The 26,643-nt window shown below is 42.0% G+C and overlaps 1 protein-coding gene across 2 annotated transcripts; it reads left to right on the plus strand.

The window, feature by feature from the left end:
* The first annotated feature begins 5,592 nt into the window (after positions 1-5,592).
* WNT8B (Wnt family member 8B) lies at positions 5,593-26,368 on the plus strand. Of its 2 annotated transcripts, XM_521584.7 has the most exons (6): positions 5,593-5,820; positions 21,662-21,695; positions 22,480-22,618; positions 23,620-23,745; positions 24,536-24,678; positions 24,895-26,368. In XM_521584.7, exons 1-6 carry the CDS (start codon positions 5,753-5,755, stop codon positions 25,438-25,440), a joined length of 1,056 nt encoding a protein of 351 aa, XP_521584.2. In that variant the 5' UTR covers positions 5,593-5,752; the 3' UTR covers positions 25,441-26,368. The 2 variants fall into 2 exon arrangements, with proteins under 2 accessions (XP_521584.2, XP_024202308.1); XM_024346540.3 differs by lacking the exon at positions 23,620-23,745 and having other exon boundaries at positions 5,737-5,820; positions 24,895-25,527.
* Positions 26,369-26,643: the final 275 nt, after the last annotated feature.

Genomic DNA, 26,643 nt, shown 5'->3' on the forward strand with positions numbered 1-26,643 from the left:
TCTGGGACACATTTAAAGCAGTGTGTAGAGGGAAATTTATAGCACTAAATGCCCACAAGAGAAAGCAGGAAAGTTCTAAAATTGACATCCTAACATCGCAATTAAAAGAACTAGAGAAGCAAGAGCAAACACATTCAAAAGCTGGCAGAAGGCAAGAAATAACTAAGATCAGAGCAGAACTGAAGGAGATAGAGACACAAAAAACCCTTCAAAAAAATCAATGAATCCAGGAGCTGGTTTTTTGAAAAGATCAACAAAATTGATAGACCGCTAGCAAGACTAATGAAGAAAAGAGAGAAGAATCAAATAGACGCAATAAAAAATGATAAACGGGATATCACCACCGATCCCACAGAAATACAAACTACCATCAGAGAATACTATAAATATCTCTACGCAAATAAACTAGAAAATCTAGAAGAAATGGATAAATTCCTGGACACACACACCCTCCCAAGACTAAACCAGGAAGAAATTGAATCCCTGAATAGACCAATAACAGGTTCTGAAATTGAGACAATTAATAGCCTACCAACCAAAAAAAAGTCCAGGACCAGATGGATTCACAGCCAAATTCTACCAGAGGTACAAAGAAGAGCTGGTACCATTCCTTCTGAAACTATTGCAATCAATAGAAAAAGAGAGAATCCTCCCTAATTCATTTTATGAGGCCAACATCATCCTGATACCAAAGCCTGGCAGAGACACAACAAAAAAAGAGAATTTTAGACTAATATCCCTGGTGAACACTGGCGCAAAAATCCTCAATAAAATACTGGCAAACCGAATCCAGCAACACATCAAAAAGCTTATCCACCACGGTCAAGTTGGCTTCATCCCTGGGATGCAAGGCTGGTTCAACACACGCAAATCAATAAATGTAATCCATCATATAAACAGAACCAAAGACAAAAATCACATGATTATCTCAATAGATGCAGAAAAGGCCTTCAATAAAATTCAACAGCCCTTCATGCTAAAAACTCTCAATAAACTAGGTATTGATGGGATGTATCTCAAAATAATAAGAGCTATTTATGACACATCCACAGCCAATATCATACCAAATGGGCAAAAACTGGAAGCCTTCCCTTTGAAAACTGGCACAAGACAGGGATGCCCTCTCTCACCACTCCTATTCAACATAGTGTTGGAAGTTCTGGCCATGGCAATCAGGCAAGAGAAAGAAATAAAGGGTATTCGATTAGGAAAAGAGGAAGTCAAATTGTCCCTGTTTGCAGATGACATGATTGTATATTTAGAAAACCCTATCGTCTCAGCCCAAAATCTCCTTAAGCTGGTAAGCAACTTCAGCAAAGTCTCAGGATACAAAATCAATGTGCAAAAATCACAAGCATTCCTATACACCAATAACAGACAAACAGAGAGCCAAATCATGAGTGAACTCCCATTCACAATTGCAACAAAGAGAATAAAATACCTAGGAACCCAACTTACAAGGGAAGTGAAGGACCTCTTCAAGGAGAACTATAGACCACTGCTCAACAAAATAAGAGAGGACACAAACAAACGGAAGAACATTCCATGCTCATGGATAGGAAAAATCAATATCGTGAAAATGGCCATACTGCCCAAGGTAATTTATAGATTCAATGCCATCCCCATCAAACTACCAATGACTTTCTTCACAGAATTGGAAAAAAACTACTTTAAAGTTCATATGGAACCAGAAAAGAGCCCGCATTGCCAAGACAATCCTAAGCCAAAAGAACAAAGCTGGAGGCATCACGCTACCTGACTTCAAACTATACTACAAGGCTACAGTAACCAAAACAGCATGGTACTGGTACCAAAACAGAGATATAGATCAATGGAACAGAACAGAGCCCTCAGAAATAATGCCACATATCTACAACCATCTGATCTTTGAAAAACCTGACAAAAACAAGAAATGGGGAAAGGATTCCCTATTTAATAAATGGTGCTGGGAAAACTGGCTAGCCACATGTAGAAAGCTGAAACTGGATCCCTTCCTTACACCTTATAGAAAAATTAATTCAAGATGGGTTAAAGACTTAAATGTTAGACCTAAAACCATAAAAACCCTAGAAGAAAACCTAGGCAATACCATTCAGGCCATAGGCATGGGCAAGGACTTCATGACTGAAACACCAAAAGCAATGGCAACAAAAGCCAAAATTGACAAATGGGATCTAATTAAACTAAAGAGCTTCTGCACAGCAAAAGAAACTACCATCAGAGTGAACAGGCAACCTACAGAATGAGAGAAAGATTTTACAGTCTACCCATCTGACAAAGGGCTAATATCCAGAATCTACAAAGAACTTAAACAAATTTACAAGAAAAAATCAAACAACCCCATCAAAAAGTGGGCAAAGGATATGAACAGGCACTTCTCTAAAGAAGACATTTATGCAGCCAACAGACACATGAAAAAACGCTCATCATCACTGGCCATCAGAGAAATGCAAATCAAAACCACAATGAGGTACCATCTCACACCAGTTAGAATGGTGATCATTAAAAAGTCAGGAAACAACAGGCGTTGGAGAGGGTGTGGAGAAATAGGAACACTTTTACACTGTTGGTGGGACTGTAAACTAGTTCAACCATTGTGGAAGACAGTGTGGTGATTCCTCAAGGATCTAGAACTAGAAATACCATTTGACCCAGCCATCCCATTACTGGGCATATACTCAAAAGATTATAAATCATTCTGCTATACAGACACATGCACACATATGTTTATTGCAGCACTATTCACAATAGCAAAGACTTGGAACCAACCCAAATGTCCATCAATGATAGACTGGATTAAGAAAATATGGCACATATACACCATGGAATACTATGCAGCCATAAAAAAAGGATTAGTTCATGTCCTCTGTAGGGACATGGATAAAGCTAGAAACCATCATTCTAAGCAAAGTATCGCAAGGACAGAAAACCAAACACCATGTGTTCTCACACACAGCTGGGAATTGAACAATGAGAACACTTGGACACAACGTGGGGAACATCACACACGAGGGCCTGTTGTGTGGTGGGGGGAGGGGGGAGGGATAGCACTGGGAGGTATACTTAATGTAAATGACGAGTTAACAGGTACAGCACACCAACATGGCACATGTATACATATGTAACAAACCTGCACGTTGTGCACATGTACCCTAGAACTTAAAGTATAATTTAAAAAATTTAAAAATTAAAAAAATTAAAAAAAGAAAGTTGCATATTACTAAATGAGAAAAGCAATTTGCAAAATATAATTTATATAATCTCATTTTTGTGGAAAATGTTTATATACATATTTACATATGCATATAAAACCTCTTGAAAGACCATCTAAAACTTAACTGCTGTTATCCTAGAGGGGAGAAGGCGGGTCATCAAAGGGGATTTGCACTATTTATCTCTGTCATGTTTAAGTTTTTATTATAAGAATGTATTAATTTTGTGCAAAACAATAAAAGTAGGCCAGGCATGGTGGCTCACGCCTGTAATCCCAGCACATTGGGAGACCAAGGCTGGATGATCTCGCCAAGCCAGGAGTATGAGACCAGCCTGGACAGAATAGCGAGACCCTGTCTCTAAAAATAAATAGATAGATAGATTAGATAGATAGATAGATAGATAGATAGATAGATAGATAGATAGATTAGATAGATAGATAGATAAACAAACAATAAAAGTCTTAACTTTCTCCTTTGTGGAAGAAATTCTAAGGGGATAGGACAGTGCCTCAATGAACTCATTTTAAATTAGCTCTCCCTTTTTACACAAAAACTGCCCAAATCTGCTCTACCTCCCAATGAATTTTTGCATCCCTTAGGAGTTCTCTAGTCAAGTAAATGGCAAAAACTGTAGTCAGGGAAGAAGTCAAGGCTGAAATCCAGGAGTCATTGCTCTTTATCTTCCTAGAACCTGACTCTTGGCCTCAAATAGACTCTACTGCTCCCTTTCTGAATGAAGAGAGAGGAGGACCTAAAGCTGTTTGTGTAGGAGCCACAACTGACCAAGCTCATCTCACAATAAGGTTTGGAGCCCCAAATAAAGACTTGGTCTAGAAGATTCCATGTGGACAACAAAATTACACAGTTAAGATACTGAGGTGAAGACCCCCTAAATTGTCTGGCCTAAGTAATGGAGAAAGTGAATTTGTGTATTAATTCTTTATTTTCTGGTTCAGTCTAGCCAGAGAGGGTTTTGGAGCAAGAGGAACAAGGTTAAAAGAAAAGAACAAAAACCATTGTCTCAGGGAGACCTTAAGAAAGGTGATGTGGATGCTAAAGTAGAAGGTGTGAAAATAGTTAGAAAGAATGAAGAAGACCTAGTATTCAATAGCACAACAGGGTGACTATCGTCAATAATAATTTCATTGTACGTGGTAACTAAAAGTATAATTAGACTGTTTGTAACACAAAGGATTAATGCTTGAGGTGATGGATACTCATTTACCCTGATGTGATTATCATGCATTCATTGTATGCCTGTATCAAAATATCTCATGTACATGTACTCCATAAATATATATACCTACTATGTACCCACAAAAGTTAATTGAAATTTTTTAAAAAAGATGGGGCTATATGGCCACATAGACATCAGTCTGGAGCCCTTTGAGGAACCCCAGTGCTGTGGCTGAGGCCACCCTCCTCCCTAGGGAACAGAAGGAGCAGAGTCCCAGAGAAGTGTGAGCGAGGGCCTGGGTGCCCTCCTGGCTCCGCCACCTGAGTTTAAGAAAGTAGGGATTTTGAGATCACCTTTGTGTGCCTATTGAAATCTCTTCCCTTCTTCGAAACTCAAATTCTACCTTCTTCAGAAAACCTCCCCTAAATAAGCCTACACTATTATAGGCAGCTTGTAGCTATTTAATACTTTATTAAACTGCATTATTTTATTGTCACCTTACTAGGCTGTAAATGTTGTTAGGGCAGAAATCATGTTTTGGTTTTTAAAAATTTCCACAATGCCTCGGGTGGTGTCGAGAATAAAATAGGCATTTGGTAAGTAATTGTGTGATGAAAAAGTTGAAAGGAAGAAAAAACCATCGGGCTTCCTGAAGTTTCTAGCCTTTCTAACTTAGACAGAGAATACACTAGATGGTAGGACTGCATCCCCACATTCTCAAATCAGAGGGTGGAGGTTCACCTGCACCTGGTGTATTTTTTTCTGAAAAAACAAAACAAACAAAAAAATGCTATCCTGAATGCAAATTCAGTCTCAAAGTGCTACAGAGGACAACCAGGAAAGCACAGTCCTTTCTGGATCCCTTTTGGGGACCAGGCTGTGTGTGTGTGTGTGTCTGTGTGTAAGTGTGCATAGGTGGGGAAAGGTTGTGGTGTGATGGGAGGGGATAGGCAAGAGGGAGGAAAGAGACTCCATGCAGTGATTATGTGGAGGGGATTTGCTATGTCTCTTCCCCCCGCTTCTTTCTTTGTCCTCTTTCTCCTGGTCCCCTTCTTCTGCATTTGTCTGGGAGGATCCTGGAGTGTTCTTTTGATCGACTCAATCTTTCTCTGGCACTTGAGTTCTGATTGGCTGAAGGACTTAGAGGGGAAAAAAAACTTTAATTAAGTAGATAATCTCTTCTTTGGACGTTTGGCAGCTCCATTTCACCTCCCCTTAACTCTGTTTGGGATCGCTTACACACCAAGGAAGTTGGGCTTTGAGAATTCCATCCCACTGGCACTGAGGAGAATATTTCTCTGTCTTGCTCACCCATCTCCCAGTTTTTTGGAATTTTCTCTAGCTGTTACTCCAGAGGATTATGTTTCTTTCAAAGCCTTCTGTGTACATCTCTCTTTTCACCTGTGTCCTCCAACTCAGCCACAGCTGGTAAGTAACCTGGACTCTTACCTGGAGCTGGGAATAGGTAAGTGTATGTAATGTGTTGGGTAAAGCTCATTTCATTTCCAGAAATGTAGGAAGCCTTGAGATCTCTCCTAGGAAAAACTGTTCTATGGGGTAGGGCTCTTCCTAAATTTATGGCTGATTTTAGTGAATCTTTAGGACCCCTACCAATAAAGGACTAAATGATGGGAGCGGGGGTTCCTATTTTTATAAATTGCTATTCCACAAATATTCCCCCAAAGTGATTTGGGGGTAAATGGACAGCAGCCCTTTTCATGAAATCCTGATGTCAGCATTGTAGAGAGGAGGAAGGTAGTTCAAAGCAAGTTCTACCGTGTGTTGAATCTGATCTTGAGGTAAAGTCTGGAGACAAAATTCAATGGGATCTTACTTTGTACTTTCTGACTTTATTTTTTTTTTCAGGATATTCTAAGTAATTGCTCAAATTATCATTTCCTAGACATAAAAAATTTTATTTGAACCACTAAGCAGGCATTGGGTTAACAAACATATTTGAAACCAGATATTTTAGAAATCTAAATGTCTCGAGAAATGTATTTAATTTGTTCAATTTACAAATATTTCTAAATTGTTCAGAAAATCAGATAATGTATATGAAAGTGCTTTGTAAATTATAAACACAAATGCTAAAGAATATCATCACCATTCTCATTTAGCTCTTGGAAACCACATAAACTATCTATACATGCAACTGTTCATTAGCAAATACACCAGTACACAATAACATACAGAATGCAGGTTGCTAGGGTGTTCGGAGTTTCTCTCCAGTTCAGATATGAGCTCAGTCTCTCTCTTCATCAGCTCTCGTTTTGACCATCTATTTAACAAAGATATAAATCCAATTGCTACATAAACTGTTGAGGAAGCAGGAAAAGAAATTTCTTTGCTGAGATAAGCTTCCTTTGAGAATTGAAAATACATTTTTATCATAAATGAGTGTAGCCGTCTTTATTGGAGTGTTGATAGGAAGTATGCCAACTTCATAAAACTATTTGCAAGTTAATACAATAATTTGCAACATTTCTGATTATAAGCAGAGCCACCAATTAGTCCATTTTTAATTGGCATTTTAATTAAATATTTCAACGTTAAAAAAAAAGGTCTCTCTTCTCTCCCCCTCATGAGAACAAAAAGACAAAAGGGAGAGGAGACTATTTCAGAGCATTTCTACTGATGTTCATGGTATTCTTCAGCTGATTCAGTATCAGCAAAAGAGAAACACGAGATTCCCTTCCCTAGTCACCAGGGTGGTGTGAAGAATTGTTCTATAAAAAATACCTTTACTGTGTGTTCCCTTCCCTGCTGGAGGGGGTCATGTTCATTTCATTCCGATACTGACACAGCCACACTGAAAGGTGGCTGGGTTGCTTGTCTGTCCAAATTCAAGTGTCTGGATTCAAAAAGAAAAAAGGAAAAAGAGATGTGAAAGAAAGTTCTAATTTAAAAAAACAGGGTTTAAGAGCCCTTCTCGCCTTGCCTGACTTTGAGGAGAAAATGTACAAATCTCCTTTATAATACAATTAGATTTTAATTGCTTTTTCCTATAAGCCCGAATTTAAATTAAACATTTGTACTTCACCAAGAATCTGTTTGTGGTGGCATTTGAAAAGTGATTTTTAAATTTAACATTAAACGTTGATTATGCTTCTAATGAAACTATCAGGGTTTTGCATAAGGTCATCTTCCCCTTTATGCCATGCAGAGAAATTTGACCAACCACAGCCTTTGAAATGTTTCTCTTAATACTTCATTATCAACCTTTTATGTAAGGACCTCAAAAGCATTTAACAAATAGAGAACCACAATTTCTGCTTGGCTGTTCAATTGTAGGCCTGCCTGAAATTACTATCTAAAAGAGTCCATCTGCAGAAATTCCTGGGCTTGAAAAGGAGAGAATAATGATGACATTCACCTATAATATGCAGTTTTACTAGGTAAATCAGTACAAGATGATTTCTTTGAAAAGTATTTGCCACAGTTTTTTATAGTTGGGACACTTCCAAGGAGAACTGTCTTTTAGTAACTTGAGAAAATTATTTTCTTTGAATTTGTTTGTCTTAATCCTTATGGCTCCAAAGATAGAGAATGAGAATGCATGATAAGCCAAGCAGATGATGATGATTATAATGGTGGCCAGAGATGAACCAATTTGATTTTCCTTCCAATGCACTTACTCATCTGGAATGAGCAGGCCTAGAAAGTGTTTTACCTTAACTGGTTGGCCCCATTTTACTCCAAATGATATGTCATAATGACAGTGGGTCTTACCCAGTTCTGTTCATTTCTCACTCTCTCCCCACCTAACTCAGTCACCAAATCAGAAGGATGCCCTGGGATACAGAAGTAAACTATAGCTCTGCTCTCATTCTTCAACAGAAGTCACCACCTCTACTTCTTTCCAAAGGTCTGCAGCAGGAATTTAAACAGGGTCCATTTCTCTTCTGCAGTAGGGCAAGAATTTACCTAAAATCTTTGGATTTTATGGCAGCTTTTGAAAAACATCATCTTTTGGTCCTCTACATGCATCTTATAGAGTAACCTTTCTATGGCTCTTGAAATCTCATCTGATGATGACATGTGGGACTCCTGACTGGCAAAGGAATCAGTTATTGGAGGAGGGTCTTTGAATCCATATTCTCACCAAGCACTGCATAAAGCTGAAATTATTGATCTCCACACTATGTTCTACTACTTTTAGGTGTATTTTATGAACAATAAAATACAAACTCACTTAAAAATTACTGAATTCATACTGGGGTTCTGTCATAAGTTTTTGCCATGTTGAATTTTTCCCACTAACAGATTAAAAAAAACCATATATGATCAAGTGAAGATCCACTAAAACTGTCATGATAGGGGAGGATTCTCATCCTCAAAGATGCTGGGAATCCCTGAAGTTAAAGAAATAAAAAGTAAGGTGTGAGGAACTGCTTTGGAATCTGGAAAAAAAAATACCAGTATAAAAGAGTGACTTAATAGCATTCTTGGTTCATAAAAAAAAAAAAGTGCCTGATCCATTAAAAAAAAGCTGGGATTTGTGGAGTAGCTCTGAGGTGGGCTAGATCAGCAGCTGCACTGTAGGAAGGTCTGAGGGCTCTGAGACATAACCAGAGAAGTTTAATTCCCAGGTTTATCATTGAAGGCCTCCACAACTTGAGCCCTAGGTGTTTCTTTCCAGAATCTCTATTTCTCTTGTCATGAAAGACAATAACTATTATTATTATAATTATTAATAACAACAAAGGCTGTGAGTATCCTGGGAAAAGACACTTCATTACAGCTCTTGTTATGAAACCAGTTTGTGTGAGTGACAAGAAGGATGCTCTAAGATGCATCTTTGTTTTAGTTTTAGTTTTTGGTGGATGACAACATGACACAAAGAAGGGTCTCCTTTGTGTGCTATTACATAGTGACAAATGAGGCATTAAAAAAGGACCAGAAGAAAAGGAGTTTTAATCTAAACCCTCTCCTTCCATGGAAAGATATTCCTTTTTTTTTTTCTTTTTCCCAGCTGGGAAAATTGGTTTAATGCTGCTCTATATTGGGTGATACTATTATCTCTTGGGACTATTAATAAAATTCCTTTTTTTCTGGGCTCCAACGATGCTTGTCTATTTCCAACAGAAAAGTGGGGGAGAATTCATATGGCTTAGAGAACGAGGTCAATATAATTTTTCTTAGGATAAATCTTTATTTTTCAGAAAGTGGATTTTTTTTTTCTTACTCGGTAAAAGATCAGGCTAGGTTAACAGCTGAGGGAAACACTGAGCTTGGGTCACATAAATAAGATTCCCTATTGCCTCCCACTTGAAATATACCTGCACTCCCAGGACCTCTCAATGGAAACTACCATCCACTTTGGACAGATGCTTCAGTCTCATTATGAGCCAAACTTTTATCGTTTGTTTTTCTCAACCTTTATTGTAAGCCCCTGTTATTGATCATTTCATTTCTCTGTATGCTTCTTAGGTTAGAGTTTTCTCCAAGCCAAGAGAAAATCAGATCATAAGGGGATCATTTAAATTCACCATCATCTGACCAGTCCAAACTCGCTTTTTAAAAATAAACCTATTTTTCGCAACTTCAGCATCCTATGGTACCAGCATATTATGGGGCTATATTCCAGTAGTCCCAATAAGACCCTATAAGAGGGCTAATAGGTCAGTCTTTCTATGCAGCTCCATAGATGAAATTCTTATACTCTCCAGGCCAAATTTACACCACCCTACATTAGGAGGAATTTCCCCTTTATTCAAAACTGCAATTAGCATTTGCTGCTCTAAATCTCAGTCCTTTTTCTGTAGTCAGGTTCTTTAGGTTTATCGTATCACACTTTGAAGGTTCCATTATCCAGGACACTAAGTAGTGAATCAATAGATTGTCCACATTATCCTGTCTGGTATTTCCTCACCTTAATCCAAGGCATCTGGTGGAGCCCAGATTCCATAGATTATTGCTTTTCAGAATAATTGGTTTTGTCTTAAAATTTTCATATTATGGGAAAAACATGTTTTTACAAAGGTTGAGAACAGCATGTATAACAAACCCCAATTACTCAGCTTCAACCATTATCAATCTCTGACCAATCATGTTTCACCTATACTTTCTGTAGCATTTTTAACTGCATATTCTCTTAGTCTAAATCTTCCAAGTACTACCATGGTTCAAAACAGGAAGAAGAGGGATAGCAAAAGGATTATCTGTCCTGTGTCTGAGAGATTCAGGCCAGTAATTAGAATGAAGTTTGGGGAACATTGTACATTTCTCCCATTGCCCTTAGGAGAAGATCAAGAATACAAATTAGCAAAAGGGAATAAGTCATTCAAATACATGTTTGTGTTTATTTCTATTGGAGCTGTAAAAAGGCAGTAGAAATTGACGGTTGGATCAGATTGAGGAGAGAACATTTTACCATCTATTTGGATTTAATTCCATTAAGCAGTAAAAATGGCACTAAAGTGCCAAAGCCTGTCAATTTTCCAACCTTAAGCTGTTCACCTAGTTATTTTACAGGATAATTCTTGGAGTTACCATGTACACCCACCTTCTTGATACTGATATAAACTGGTATTGTTTCCATCGATGCAACTGAGAACATAAATGTTTTCTAAAGTCTATACTGCAGGGACCAAGGCAACAAGATCAGAAAACAAAATGGAATTATCTGCCTCCATAACGACTGTGGAAAAAGTTCCCGTGATCCCAGGCTTTCTGGGAATGGTGGCTTGAGCTGTTCCTTAGCAGCTCTCACTTAGAGACCAAGGAAAGGAGCGTGAGTATAGCTTATTCCTGCCACAGTCCTCATTTAGATGCTAAGTGCTGAAGTGCTTTTCTGTAGCTTAGTGTTTCTCAGCAGCGCTTGCTACAATACATAAAGAAGGAAAGAAATGAGGACAGGGAAGATAGCCTACCACTCTATAAAATATCCTGGAATACAAATGACATATCAGTTGCAGGGAAAAAGATGATCCCCTGAACATTTGTGCTTTGCTTGTGAAGGAATCTGCCTGAGCTTCTTTTGCAAAGATCCATGGTACAGAGTTGTCCTGTGGGCCATTACATGGCCTTTGCTAACAATCGTTTGGCAAGGGCTGGATTTGCGATAATGTGGGATTTTAATATACATTTTAATATAAGGACTACTGCTAAGATTGTCACATCTGTTTAACTTTAAAAAAATTTTTTTGTCAATTGGCTTACAAGACTTGTTTTCTCTTTTCATATTTTAGGGCACTGCATCATTATATAAAAAATTCACATTTATAAAAAACATTTTTAGAATGATTTACAGGGCTGAACTCCCTTTGAAGAAAGAAATGGACTTTAATTTGGTGAAATAGTTATGGGAATATGACCAAAAGCTACGCATTCCTGAATTTTTCTTTCTATACTCATCTTGAAAAATACCTTCCTCTGGCCCCAATCTCCACTGCAATCATTTCTCCTTTCACTTTTTTCTTTCAATGCTGTCCTCCCCAAACCAGTCAGCACTAGCTACTATCATGTCATAACTCTTCACTCTCTGCAATCTGGCTTGTGTTCTATTGCCATACTTAAATAGATCCCTCCACTGATACCAGCTTTGTTCCCTCTTGACATATTTTTAAGTAGGAGGAAATCTGATTTTGAAAGTCTGAATACTTCTCTTCCCTTTAAGACTTCAGATACCTTGTAACTTCTACCTCCTAATCCCTTCCCCTAGTTAAATAGGAAAGCCTGATTTCAATACTTTGGAATAGGTAAGAATTAGTCATGCTTTTCACCCTTGAAAAATATTTGCATTTTAAACTTAACTCTCTCAAATTGTACAGTGAATAGTTCCAAGTTCAATACCCTCAAGTATTATCAGATAAGGTAGTGAAGAAAATTTGGGGACCAACGGGATATTATTTCACAGTTATTAGTAAGACCTACTTTCTGTGTAACTGTGTGTGTGGGCACACGTGTGAACATACCTTTGTGTCTGCTCGTGCACGTGTTCTACAGGTCAGATGTGTGGATGCTGTGGAACAGAGACAGTCACAAGGAAACTCACTCAGAAGAGCTATCTTTAGGCTCTCCCCAGCCCAAGGCATCTTGGGAGTTCTATGAAGTGAAAAGCTGCTGTCAGAACTCATTCTAAGAGAAAGCTGCATCACTGGAGCACCTTCCAGCTATAGCCCCTGGCAGTTTCCCTACTCCATACCCTCCCCTTAGCCTTTAGCCCTTTGTCCTATATGCCTTCTGTGCTAAATCTTCAGATGGAGATCTATAGTTCACATTCATTCACTACCACTTCTCCTTTCCCCTGGGCCAGCACTCCAATTTCGGTAATCAGACGTCTCTCTCCTAAAGTAGACCAAACTGAGCCTCATGACTCAGAGACAATTTTTTTAAGACAGGATCTCACTCTGTCAGCCAGGCTGGAGTGTACAATCCTGGCTCACTGCAGCCTCGACCTCCCTAGCTCAAGTGATCTTCCCACTTCAGCCTCCCGAGTAGCTGGGACTATAGTGTATGCCACCATACCTGGCTAAGTTTTGTATTTTTTGTAGAGACAGGGTCTCATTGGTTTTTTAATATCATCATTATATCCTCTTTTCTGAGCTCCATCCCATTTATCCATCCTTATTATGATTTTTATTTTTATTTTTCGTAGAGACAGAGTCTCACTCTGTTGCCCAGGCTGGTTTCAAACTCCTGGGCTCAAGCAATCGGCCCACTTTGGCCTCCTAAAATGCTGAGATAACAGGCGTGAGCCACCATGCCCAGCTGATGACTCAGAGACATTTTATGGACATTAAGAGATGGGATTAAAGGTTGGGGAGAAGCCAGAAATATTACGTAAAGATTTGTGGGGAAAGTGATGAGAGGCAGAACAAAACAAAATCACAGGGCACTAAGATGAAAGTCCTGGGTGGTAAGAGGAAAATATCAAATTCTGCAGATTCATATTCAGAATGTTTGTTTCTTATTTTCTATTTTATTTTGTTTTATTTTATTTTTTGAGACAGAGTCTCACTCTGTCGCCTAGGCTGGAGCGCAGTGGCGCAATCTCGGCTGACTGCAACCTCCGCCTCCCAGGTTCAAGCGGATTCTCCTGCCTCAGCCTCCCAAGTAGCTGGGACTACAAGTCCACACCACCACGCCCAGCTAATTTTTGTATTCTTAGTAGAGATGGGGTTTCACCGTGTTAGCCAGGATGGTCTCAAACTCCCAACCTCAGGTGATCTGCCTGCCTCAGTCTCCCGAAGTGCTGGGATTACAGGCGTGAGCCACCATGCCAGGCCTGTGTTTTGTTTAGATACACAAATGCTTACCATCATGTTATAATTGCCCACAGTAGTCAGTACAATAACATGCTGTATAGGTTGGTAGCCTAGGAGCAATAGGCTCTACCATATAGCATGGGTGTGTAGTAGGCTATCCATCTAGGTTTGTATAAGTACATTCTATGATGTTTGCACAGTGACAAAATCACCTAACGACACATTTCTCAAAACATATCCCTGTCATGAAGCCACACACTGTATCCCCTCCCCACCTCTGCCTACAGTGTCCTTTAGCATTTGTTTCTCCCTACTCTTTTATACATAGAACCCAGTGTGAGCAGCAACAGTGCCTAGAAAATGTGCCCAGGGGATGTCGTGCTACCCAGATAAAGCAGGGCCTGTGCCCTGGCAGATGTGGTTGTTTTGTGGACATAGAAGCAGTAGGCTGGTGTAATGAAAGGATAAAAAAGTAGCAGAGACAATGTGATAATTAACTGATTGTATTCATGAGTGTGTGCGAAACATCGCTTAGGCCTCTCAGAAATATTTACCAAGAATTTTTCAGGAATTAGGAGTCCTGGATTAGCCAGTGGGAATAAGAGCAAGGGAAAAACGGGCTGCAGAAAAGCACAGCAGGTAGAGTGCATGCTCTAGAGTAGGACTGCCTAGGCTCCAGTCCTGGCTTCACCACTTACCTAGCTGTGTGAGGCTGGGTGGCCACTCTGTGTTTCAGTCTCTGTTTCTGTAAAATGAAAGATATAATAGTTTCTACCTCATATAATTGTGATCATTATATGAACTTAAAATATGTAAAACACTTCAAAGTACATGGTCAGTCCTGGCAACACAATGAGACCCTGTCTCTACAAAAAATACAAAATAAAAATATGCCGGGGGCGGTGGCTCATCCCTGTCGTCCCAGCACTTTGGGAGGCCGACATGGGCGGATCACTTGAGGTCAGGAGTTCAAGACCAGCCTGGCCAACATTATGAAACCCCGTCTCTACTAAAAATACAAAAATTAGCCAGCATGGTGGCATGTGCCTGTAGTCCCAGCTACTTGGGAGGCTGAGGTGGGAGGATTTCTTTTTTTTTTTTTTTTTTGAGATGGAGTCTTGCTCTGTCACCCAGGCTGGAGGGCAGTGGCGCGATCTTGGCTCACTGCAAGCTCCGCCTCCTGGGTTCACGCCATTCTCCTGCCTCAGCCTCCCAAGTAGCTGGGACTACAGGCACCCGCCACCACACCCAGCTAATTTTTTGTATTTTTAGTAGAGACGGGGTTTCACCGTGGTCTCGATCTCCTGACCTCATGATCCGCCCACCTCAGCCTCCCAAAGTGCTGGGATTACAGGCATGAGCCACCACACCTGGCCGGAAGATTTCTTGAGTCTGGACAACAGAGCAAGACCCTCTCTCTAAATAAATAAATAAAAGTACTTCGTGTGCACAGAATAAACACTCAATGAAAAGTATAGTACCCACCCCATGGAGTTGCTATGGAAATTTAAAAAGATGATACAGGTAAAGCACTTAGAAGAGTTCCTCACATACTTGAATAAATGCTAGTTATTATTACATGGTATGATTAAACTTTATATCAGTGTATACACACACACACGTATACTGGACAGCTAACACAAGGAGAAGAAACAATTGTAAAATTTTGACTTGGCAGTGTAAAAGCACAACTAACCACAGTTATTTATGTAAATCGCTTACCACTTATGCCTAATTACTATGAAGCACAATAACAATTATGCACAGCACTAAGTGTGTCAGATTAACTTTGCTAAAGGTTTGATTATAGCACTAACCTCTGTGTACATATGCTCAGTGTTCACTCTGTTACTCTTGTAGTTGATCATCTCCTAATGTGGCACAGTCATCTGCTCACTACACTAAAAAATTAGTGGGAGCACTGGCTTGCCACAGGCTTCCTATATTTCTCAAAATCTTTTTGCAGTTCTTTTTCTCCTTACATTTTCTGCTGCATCTGATGGTCTATCCTTTTTATTTCAAAATCCTTGTATTCAATTCACTTTTATAGGCACTTACTATGTTCAAAGTACTAGATTAGGAACTGGAGGGTATACAGAGATAATTAAGGCAGCCCATACTTAAGTATAAAAGAGGAAAGGGAAACCTTCATATGAAACAGAGAAAAGTTGCTGTGAGGCTTCAAGGTGTGGTGGTTGTGGCTTCTGCACTGGTACTTATTCAAGAATAAGTGAGATTTTTAAATAATAGCTTTATTGAAATATAATCTACATACTATAAAAGGCACCCTTTAACAAATCAATGATTTTTTTTTAGCCAATTCATGGATTTGTGCAACCTTCACCACAATCCATTTTAGAACATTTTAATCACTTCAAAAAGAAACCCTTTATTCATTAGCATTCACTCCCCGTTCCTCCTCCCCTCAGTCCCTGGAAACTGTGAATCTAGTCAGTTTCCATGAGATTGCCTATGCTGGACATTTGATATAGATAGAATCATATCATTTATGGCCTTTTGTGTCTGGCTTCTTTCACTCAGAATGATATTTTCAAGGGTCATCCATGTTGTAGCTTGTATCCAGTACTTCATTCCTTTCCATGGTCAAAAAATATTCTATTATGGGTTGGACATGGTGGCTCATGCCTGTAATCTTGCACTTTGGGAGGCTGAGGCAGGCGGATTGATTGAGGTCAGGAGTTTGAGACCAGCCTGGCCAACGTGGCCAAACCCCATCTCTACTAAAAATACAAACATTAGCTGGACATGGTAGTGCATGTCTGTAATTGCAGCTTCTTGGGAGGCTGAGGCACAAGAATTGCTTGAACCCAGGAGGTGGAGGTTGTAATGAGCCAAGATGGCGCCACTGCACTCTAGCCTGTGCAACAGAGCAAGATTCTGTCTTAAAAAACAAAAAAAAGATGACTCTTCATGATTTTTGTCTGAGCAACTAGGAGGAACAGTCCTTTACTTAGATGGAGAAGACTACAGAAGGGGTAGGCTTGGGTGATGGCAGCGAGGATCAGGAGTTCAGTTTTGGACACGTTAAGTTTGAGGTGCGTATTAAACACTGAAGGAGAGATGCCAAGAATACAGTTGGATATGCAAGTCTAGAGTTCAAGCAAAGGTCTGAGAAGAGCTGGGAGGGTTCAGGAAGTCATGAACCCTTTGAATGGTCCTGAATCTGGGTAATATTGTCAGCAACTTTACAACCTCATGGGAAATGGGAAGCTTGTACCTCCATCTGGGAGTATACTGTTTTACCATGTTCTGTCTATATAGCAGCCTCCATTTGTTAAACAAAATTTATATCTTAAAACAAATTTACATCTTCAGTGTTTGTTAGCATCTTTCCTTCAATCACATAACTGCCACATAGAGGTGGCACCCATACAAACACTTAAATTCCTTCCTTTTTGGTTCCTTTGCATCTTCTCACAATACACACTCACTATGTTTTCTGCAATCTATATTTTACCCCCAAAAGGAAATCATGTCATTGTTTCATTGACCAAGAACAAGATCCTCCTCCTTTGGTACTCACTACAGGACAGTCTTCTTTTTTTTTTTGAGACAGAGTCTCGCTCTGTCGCCCAGGCTGGAGTGCAGTGGCACGATCTTGGCTCACTGTAAACTCCACCTCCAGGGTTCAAGTGATTCTCCTGCCTCAGCCTCCTGAGTTGCTGGGATTACAGGCGTGCATCACCACGCCCAGCTAATTTTTGTATTTTTAGTAGAGACGGGGTTTCACCATGTTGGTCAGGCTGGTCTCAAACTCCTGACCTCAAGATCTGCCTGCCTTGGCCTCCCAAAGTGCTGGGATTACAGGCGTGAGCCACTGCACCCAGCTGAGTCTTTTCTTAATATAGGATATTTTGGATATGAACAAGCCAGCCATAAGGTTCAAATATGTCTGCAAATAACTCGGAGGTTAACAACACAAGTTGGCCGGGCGTGGTGGCTCACACCTGTAATCCCAGCACTTTGGGATGTCAAGGTGGGCGGATCACCTGAGATTGGGAGTTTGAGACCAGCCTGGCCAACATGGTGAAACCCCATCTCTACAAAAATTACAAAATTAGCTGGGTGTGGTGGCACACGCCTGTAATCCCAGCTACTCGGGAGGCTGAGACAGGAGAATTGCTTGAACTCGGGAGGCGGAGGCTGCAGTGAGCCGAGATCATGCCACTGCACTCCAATCTGGGCAAGACAGAGCAAGACTCCATCTCAAAAAACAAACAAACAAAAAAACACAAGTCCCGGGAGGCGGAGTCTGCAGTGAGCCGACATCATACCACTGTACTCCAGCCTGAGCAAGATACAGTGAGACTCTGTCTCCAAAAACAAAACAAAACAAACAACAAAAAAACCAAAAACACAAGTCACTTTATAGGAATGTTGTCCAAATAAGGCCTATAGTGTTGTTCCATGACAGGTGCTCAATTAAGTCTCATTCATTGATCAGTTGGGCTTGACCTGGACATCATACAAATCTTTGCATATTGTAGGATCTTCCAGGAAAGAATTCTCTAGAATCTCTGTCTATTACTCCCTGTAGTTCCGGCTTAGACTCCTTTCACAGGAAGACTCTTCACCCCAGCTATGGCAAAGCATTTTCTTTGTCACTCAATTTGCTTTGTTGTTTTGTTTTCTTTCCTGATAATTTCTGTCTTATGGAAAATGGGAACTAGCTCTGTCAGGCTTGGTAATGCCCAAAATCTTTGAATGTTATTCCTAACATAAAAAGTGCCTTTCTGAGTGGGAACAAGCTCAGGCCCCTTTCCCCAAAGCAAAGGGGCCTGGCTGACTCCTCTGACATGTCTTTAAGGATCAGAAATTCATGTCCAAACCTATAATGGCTTTGGAAATTGTGAATTCATTTAGGTCATTCTGAATTGTATTTTTGTGTTTTGCTGGTGCTACTACACCTGATCAAGCAGTGCTTCTTTTCAGTTGAATTAAGGTTGCCTACCAAGCTTTAAAAAGTAGGCCTTAGTGGCTGGGCGCGGTGGCTCACGCCTGTAATCCCAGCACTTTGGGAGGCCGAGGAGGGCAGATCACGAGGTCAGGAGATCGAGACCATCCTGGCTAACACAGTGAAACCCCATCTCTACTAAAAATACAAAAAAAAAAATTAGCTGGGCATGGTGGCGGGTGCCTGTAGTCCCAGCTACTCGGGAAGCTGAGGCAGGAGAATGGTGTGAACCTGGGAGGCAGAGGTTGCAGTAAGCTGAGATGGCACCACTCCAGCTTGGGTGACAGAGTGAGACTCCGTCTAAAAAAAAAATAGGCCTTAGTTTTGATAGACTTCATAGTATTTTTGATTTTCTAAAATTCTATTACAACTCGTTTAGAATCTTTTTCATCTTCTCATATGGCAGCCTCTTAGTTTGTTAATACTGGTTTTCAAAAACTACTCACATTTTTGGTGTTGTATATGTTTTTTATGAAGAAAGTCAGCCAAGCTCTTTTGGCCTGACAAGAAACTTTCTTGGTCTATTTCATTTCCAATCCCCTTTCTGGTGATGTTCAGCATCTTATTGGCCTTCAGAATTGCAGGGGTACACCAGATTTCATGGAACAATACATAATGATTTCCGTATTACTTTCTCACATTATAATGGAAAAACAAAGATAATAGATAATAGATTCTGATTTTCAAATGCCTATACTGAAGTCATTCTCCAAGTCTTTAGCCCTGCAGATCATGTGTATATGTACATATATATTTAACATTTTATTTTTAGATAATTATGGAGTTGCAAGACATGTACAGGGAAGAAACGTACAGGGAAGTCCCACGTACACTTGCCCCAACCTCCCCCAGTGTGAACATCTTACAACGTTAGTACGATATCCATGAAGCTTATTCAGACTTCACCATTTTTACATGCACTTATGTGTACATGTACTCATGTATGTGGCTTTATGCAATTTTGTCATGTGTAGCCTTGTATAACCACAGTAAAGACATTTGGCCATTCCCCCAAGACTTTCTCATGTTACTCTTTACAGCCACATCCATCCCCCATCCCAAATCCTTGGCAACCACTGATCTGTCCTCCAGCTCTATAATTATATAATTTTTATTATTTCACTATTGTTATGTAAATAGAATCATGCAGTATGTATCCTTCTGAGACTGACTTTAATCACTCCGTAACTTCCTTGAGGTTCATCCAAGTTGTTGCATGTATCAACATATCATTCCTTTTTATTGCTGAGTAATATTCCATGGTATGAATGTACCACAGTTTTTTATTTTTTATTCATTTATTTATTTATTTTATTTTATTTTTGAGTTGGAGTCTCGCTCTGTTACCCAGGCTGGAGTGCAGTGGCGTGATCTTGGCTCACTGCAAGCTCCACTTCCCAGGTTGACGCCATTCTCCTGCCTTAGCCTCCTGAGTAGCTGGAACTACAAGTGCCCACCACCACGCCTGGCTAATTTTTTGTATTTTTAGTAGAGACAGGGTTTCACCGTGTTAGCCAGGATGGTCTCGATCTCCTGACCTCATGATCTGCCTGCCTTGGCCTCCCAAAGTGCTAGGATTACAGGCGTGAGCCACCACACCCGGCCACAGTTTTTTAAACTACCCTTTGAAGGACATTGGGTAGTTTCCAATTTTTGACTATTATTAATAAAGTGGCTATGAGCATCCAGGTACAAATTTCTGAGTGAAAGTAAGTCTTTATTTCTCTGGGATAAATGCCCAAGAGTGCAATTGCTAAGTCATATGACAAGTTCATTTTTAGTTTAGTTTTGTTTTGTTTTTTGTTTGTTTTTTTTTGGGGGGGACAGAATATCACTCTGTTGCTCAGGCTGGAGTGCAGTGGTGCAATCTCAGCTCATTGCAGCCTCGGCCTCCCAGGTTCAAGCGATTCTTGTGCCTCAGCCACCTGAGTAGCTGGCATTACAGGCGCATACCACCATGCCTAGCTATTTTTTTTTTTTTTTTTTTTTTTTTAGTAGAGACGGGGTTTTGCCATGATGATGCCTAGGCTGGTCTTGAACTCCTGGATTCAGGTGATCCACCTGCCTCAGCCTCCCAAAGTGCTGGGATTATGGGCGTGAGCCACTGTGCCCAGCCCATTTTTAGTTTTAAAAGGGGCAGCCAAACCATTTTTCCAAATCGCATTACTTATTTTTAGAGTTTTATTATGACTCAATCCCTAGAGAGATATTCCACTGTTTGTTTACCTCTTCCTAATTAGAGAAGTATCCTTCTAACGTCCCACGGAGTCAGATGAACGTGGATTCAAATCCTGCTTCACTCACTTATTAGCTGGGTGAGCCTGAACACGTTTAACTTTTCTGGAGTCTCAGATTTCCTGTCTGCAAAATAGAGATAATAACGCCTGAGACAGTAAGGATTTAACAAGAACAACATGTAAAATACCGAGAGTAGAGCATAAGGAACATAGTCAGGAGTTAATGCTAGTTCTCTCCCCCACTTCATGGCAGAATAATTAGCAACCATCACTATCAGGTATATGGTACTGGAAATTTTACCTGGCTTTAACAATGCAAGGAAATGATACTACTTTTATTCATGCTTTTTCTACTAAGTTTTGTGTGTGTGTGTGTTTTGTTTTTTTTGTTTTGAAACGGAATTTTGCTCTGTCGCCCAGGCTGGAGTGCAGTGGCGCAATCTCGGCTCACTGCAACCTCCACCTCCCAGGTTCAAGTGATTCTCATGCCTCAGCCTCCTGAGTAGCTGGGACTACGGGCGCCTGCCACCATGCCCCGCTAATTTTTGTATTTTTAGCAGAGACGGGGTTTCACCATGTTTGGCCATGCTGGTCTCAAACTCCCGACCTCAAGTGATCCACCTGCTTCAGCCCCCCAAAGTGCTGGGAATACAGGCATGAGCCACCCCACCTGGCTGTAAATTATCTTTAGTAGGTTTGTTATGCACAGTGTTTCCTGGGTAAAACTAGTTTCCCTTTCTTCCTATTAATGACATGTGCTGAAGTAATTCTTACCACTCTTGGAAGCAGAAACAAGTTGGTGTCTCTGCATTATATTCTGTTTTTGTTTTTTTTTTCCCTTATAGGTCGGTGAACAATTTCCTGATGACTGGTCCAAAGGTAAGAACAAATTCCATTAATTGATATGGATTTCACTAATCTTAGCCTGTTGACTAAAGATGATAAATGCAGATTTTTCATTATATCCACATATTTTATTATGCTGTATATATTACAGATAGATTGAGACCCAGAGGGTGTTAGGGACACATCTAAAACCACATAGCAAACCACTGTCAGAGCCAAGATAAGAACGCAGGAGCACTGAATTTATGGCTAGAATTTCCAGAGCCATAAAAGTCAACAGCCTTTTATAGGTGTCAGGCTGCAAAGTCACACATCCTTCTCAGTGCCCCGTGGTGGGATGCAGTTTCCCATGTTTAAAATGCTGGAATTGTACTACATGATCTTTACATTCATGGGCATTTTCAGTTCCAAAATGTTGTTTTCTAAGATGGTCATGTGATGAGAACTCCTTAAATTTCATGAATTAGGTGATTTGGGCTCATTTTGGAGAGACAGGATAGTATAGTGAAGAAAGGTGAATAAAGGATAATAGGGACTAGAGTCTGATAAAACTGAGTTTCATTTCTAGTTCTGCCATTTGCTAGCTCTGGGACTTTGGGGAAATTACTTTAGCTCACTCCCTGGGCCTCAGTTTCCTAATCTATAATATAGTGCCTATTTCACAAGTTATTTGTGATGTCAAATGAGACAGCATATTTAAAGGCTTACTCCATTATTTTGGAGGGATGGGAGAGTGAGCAGGAAGAGGGCTGTTTGGTCAGTTTAGGGTAAATGCCTCCTAAGTTCAGTCTGAATTTTTACCCCTATGTCCCTACAGGCTTACCTGATTTACTCCAGCAGTGTGGCAGCTGGTGCCCAGAGTGGTATTGAAGAATGCAAGTATCAGTTTGCCTGGGACCGCTGGAACTGCCCTGAGAGAGCCCTGCAGCTGTCCAGCCATGGTGGGCTTCGCAGTGGTAAGAAAAGCCTCAGCCACAGCTCCCTGGACCCTCTGGTCACAGGTTAGAGCCCCAGGGATAGCCCCTTGCCTCCTCGACACCCTTATTCCTCACCTGCTCTCTTCTCTTAGGTCATCTCCCTCTCCAGGATCTTCTCTTTTCCTTTTCTACTTCCTTTTTCCCACCTGTAGAGTTTTTTCTTTCTTTCTCAACACTCTCATTGCTCAACAAATGGATCTTGCCTTACTCCCAATCCCATACCATCCTTGGCCTCCCAGGTGGCTAAAGGTCTCCTCACAATGTAAGTAATATCAGGAGGTAGGCAGGGGTCATAATTCCTCAGACCTCTTAGCCCCTTCCTCAGCAGAGAGATACTGGGCAAGTGGAGAGTGACTTGGAGACCAGATTCCCATGGAGAAGATAAAGAGTGGCCATGCCAGTAAATGAAAGAGCTACCAATCAGAGGTTCTTTTCAAGACTAACTGCACATGACTCTTAGACCCTAAGTGTTCCAGGAGGAAGTGGGGATGGGTTCTTTACAACCTAGCCTCCAGATTCATCTCCCTCCCCATTTCTTCCTCAGGCTCTTTCCAATCTAAATCATTTACAGTCATGTGTGTCAACAGTACCCTAGCCACTTGGTCATAAAATGTGTGACCTGAAAAGACAGGAGGTGAGAAGAGCAGGGCTAAGGCCAGGGATGGGGCAGACCATGGAAGAGGGTAAGATACACTATAAAGATGGGAAGGCCAGGCACAGTGGCTCAAGCCTGTAATCCCAAGCTCTTTGGGAGGACGAGGTAGGAAGACTGAGCCCAGAGTTTGAGACAAGCCTAGGCAACATAGTGAGACCGACTCTCTGCAAAAAAATAAAAGTTAAAAAATAATAATAAAGATGGGGAAATAGGATGGAGCTAGGGAAAGAGGATATAATGATGGTTATTAAAGAAAGGTAGCATGTCTGGTATTTCTTTAAGCTGAAACCCCTCCCTCTAACTCTGGATTTTTGGTTCCTGCTAGCCAATCGGGAGACAGCATTTGTGCATGCCATCAGTTCTGCTGGAGTCATGTATACCCTGACTAGAAACTGCAGCCTTGGAGATTTTGATAACTGTGGCTGTGATGACTCCCGCAACGGGCAACTGGGTGAGTAGTAATGTAGGGATGGGTACCATAGGCCAGCCAACGCACATAAAGAATGAAAAGCCTGGTGGGGGTGAAGAAGAGCTGTATTCTTCTAAATATGAAGAAAATCATGCGGAAGATGGGTGAACGAGTTTGATCCCAAGCCCTACAATGACAAGCCAGGCTAAATGTAGCTTAGAACCTTCTTTTCCCATTGAGTAGTTTCCTTAATTTAAACATAAAAATAAAGAAACAACACTCTGGGGATTCCTCTGTTGCTTCTCTCAAACACAAGGGGAACTTCCTTCCGTGTTGCCTATCCCCGTCTACTTTCCACTCTTTACCTCCAAGCGCCGTCTCCAATCTCCTGAGCCCTCCTGACCAATTTGCAACATCGTTGTTCCATATTTCAATTGTACCCCTCTTTCCCCCTCAATGCTCGAGCTTTCCTCATCTTTTTGGCACCATTTTGTCCCTTCTGGACTTCAATCACCAGCAGGGCACGTGCACCCTCTGCCCATGCGAAGAGGCACTGTTGGCAGAGGAGTGTGCTGGCACCTTGCAAAGAATCCACTCGGCAACTACTTAGGTCGTTGAGCCCTGAGCAGGGGATTGGCTGAACCTGGAAGTGGGCGTGTAAAAGTGGCAAAAACAAATCTAGACGGCAACTGATCTGGATACAGGGCACTCGCCCAACCTTAATCCTCTCCTATCCTGGACCCCCCCCACCCCCAACCCAATTAGAAACAGCAGCCCAGGAGGCTCTGCGCCCGCTTGCTCAATGACCTGTCCTCCCTCTGCACTTTTCCAGGGGGACAAGGCTGGCTGTGGGGAGGCTGCAGTGACAATGTGGGCTTCGGAGAGGCGATTTCCAAGCAGTTTGTCGATGCCCTGGAAACAGGACAGGATGCACGGGCAGCCATGAACCTGCACAACAACGAGGCTGGCCGCAAGGTGAGTCCCGCAGCCCTTGGAAATAGGCAGCTGCTGGCTATATCCACTACCAGCTCCAGGTGCGGACAACTCTTCAGTTCATTTAAAAGATTGGCAAAATGAGGTACCAAGTGGGCTGGCCCAGTAGACTAACTAGACTTCTCGCAACTCCCACAGGGGCAGTTAAACTCGCCACGCGCTTAATCCCGGGCCTCTCACTCCTAGCTCTCTCCCCAGGCGGTGAAGGGCACCATGAAACGCACGTGCAAGTGCCACGGCGTGTCTGGCAGCTGCACCACGCAGACCTGTTGGCTGCAGCTGCCCGAGTTCCGCGAGGTGGGCGCGCACCTGAAGGAGAAGTACCACGCAGCACTCAAGGTGGACCTGCTGCAGGGTGCTGGCAACAGCGCGGCCGGCCGCGGCGCCATCGCCGACACCTTTCGCTCCATCTCTACCCGGGAGCTGGTGCACCTGGAGGACTCCCCGGACTACTGTCTGGAGAACAAAACGCTAGGGCTGCTGGGCACCGAAGGCCGAGAGTGCCTAAGGCGCGGGCGGGCCCTGGGTCGCTGGGAACGCCGCAGCTGCCGCCGGCTCTGCGGGGACTGCGGGCTGGCGGTGGAGGAGCGCCGGGCCGAGACCGTGTCCAGCTGCAACTGCAAGTTCCACTGGTGCTGCGCAGTCCGCTGCGAGCAGTGCCGCCGGAGGGTCACCAAGTACTTCTGTAGCCGCGCAGAGCGGCCGCGGGGGGGCGCTGCGCACAAACCCGGGAGAAAACCCTAAGGGTTTCCTCTGCCCCCTCCTTTTCCCACTGGTTCTTGGCTTCCTTTAGAGACCCCGGTAATTGTGGAACCTAGGGAATGGGGAACCCGCTCTCCCAGACCTAGGGATCCTGAGAGGGAGAGACTGCAATTTCTCCGAAGCTTGCCACTTTCCAGCCTGTTTCTCCAATTCCTCTGTGCTCTCCTAGAGCTCTGTCTGAATCCTCGCAGCCACACCTAGGTCTGAGAACTCAGGCTTTGAGTTACTGATCTTCCTAGGATTAGGAGAACAGGTGTTCCTCCTCCCCTCTCCTAGCAGCCCTAATGTCTGACCTAGCCTATCAAGCCTTAGGCGCTGGAAGAACCCTTCTCAGACACGCAGGACCCAGGTAAAGTCAAAGCTTTGCCCTTTTGCCCACTGTCGGCTACCAGGGCTCACCCACTGCTGCACCTCTCTTCTGCACAGGTCCTCCCCTGCTACCTGCTGAGCCAGATTCCCCAGGAATCTTGAATGCTTTCTCTCCTCTTCTCCCTTTCCTTTCCCAGAAAAACTGAGGAAACTGGCCCCGGAAAAGCATGTCTTTGGGGTTGGTTCCTAGAGGCAGAGGTTGAAGATGGAAGAGGGAGCTCTGGAGTGCTAACTTGAACACCAAGGGTGCTACTCATCCCTGTGGTATCATATCATGAATGGACTTTACTAGTGGGGCAATGACCTTCCTAGACAATAACCCGAGGGACTCCAGATACATACCCCGAAGGTCTAGGAAATACGTTAAGGGCAGATTACAGTCATTTCCTACCCTTTAAAGGTAACTTCTCCCTTCTCCTGACCTACTTCCTCCTAGCAACCAACTTTACCTCTTCTTCTCCAAAGGATCTTTGTTCCTCTGAGCCAAGACTGAGGTAAATAAAGCCACCTTCCTCTTCAGATCCTGGTCTGCACCTCTAGAGGCAGGTCCTAAGAAGGAGAAACTGAGACTCTTCCTTCTCACTAACCTGGTTCTCAAACAGGCAGGATTCAGAGCACTGGATATCTTCCTTCGATGAGTAAACTTCCTGCAATGAAACTGTTGCTTAATAGGAAGTTCAGCACCTTGAACCTTAATTTATTGCAGTCATTGTGATATGTGCTCTTTTTCTAGGTACTGCACTTATTCTTGAGGATATTCGGGTGGGCTGTGGTAACAGATACAACCTGTAGGCTCTCTCCTCCCTCCCATCTTGG

The sequence above is a fragment of the Pan troglodytes genome, chromosome 8, assembly GCF_028858775.2.
Source record: "Pan troglodytes isolate AG18354 chromosome 8, NHGRI_mPanTro3-v2.0_pri, whole genome shotgun sequence".
Taxonomy (NCBI): Eukaryota; Metazoa; Chordata; class Mammalia; order Primates; family Hominidae; genus Pan; species Pan troglodytes.

Bases quoted from the DNA above. Each gene is read 5' to 3' on its own strand.
- WNT8B (XM_521584.7), top strand. From the start codon at position 5,753: ATGTTTCTTTCAAAGCCTTCTGTGTACATCTCTCTTTTCACCTGTGTC. The intron at 21,696-22,479 runs GTAAGAACAAAT...ATGTCCCTACAG, and splicing joins TCCTGATGACTGGTCCAAAG to GCTTACCTGATTTACTCCAG. The intron at 22,619-23,619 runs GTAAGAAAAGCC...GGTTCCTGCTAG, and splicing joins CCATGGTGGGCTTCGCAGTG to CCAATCGGGAGACAGCATTT.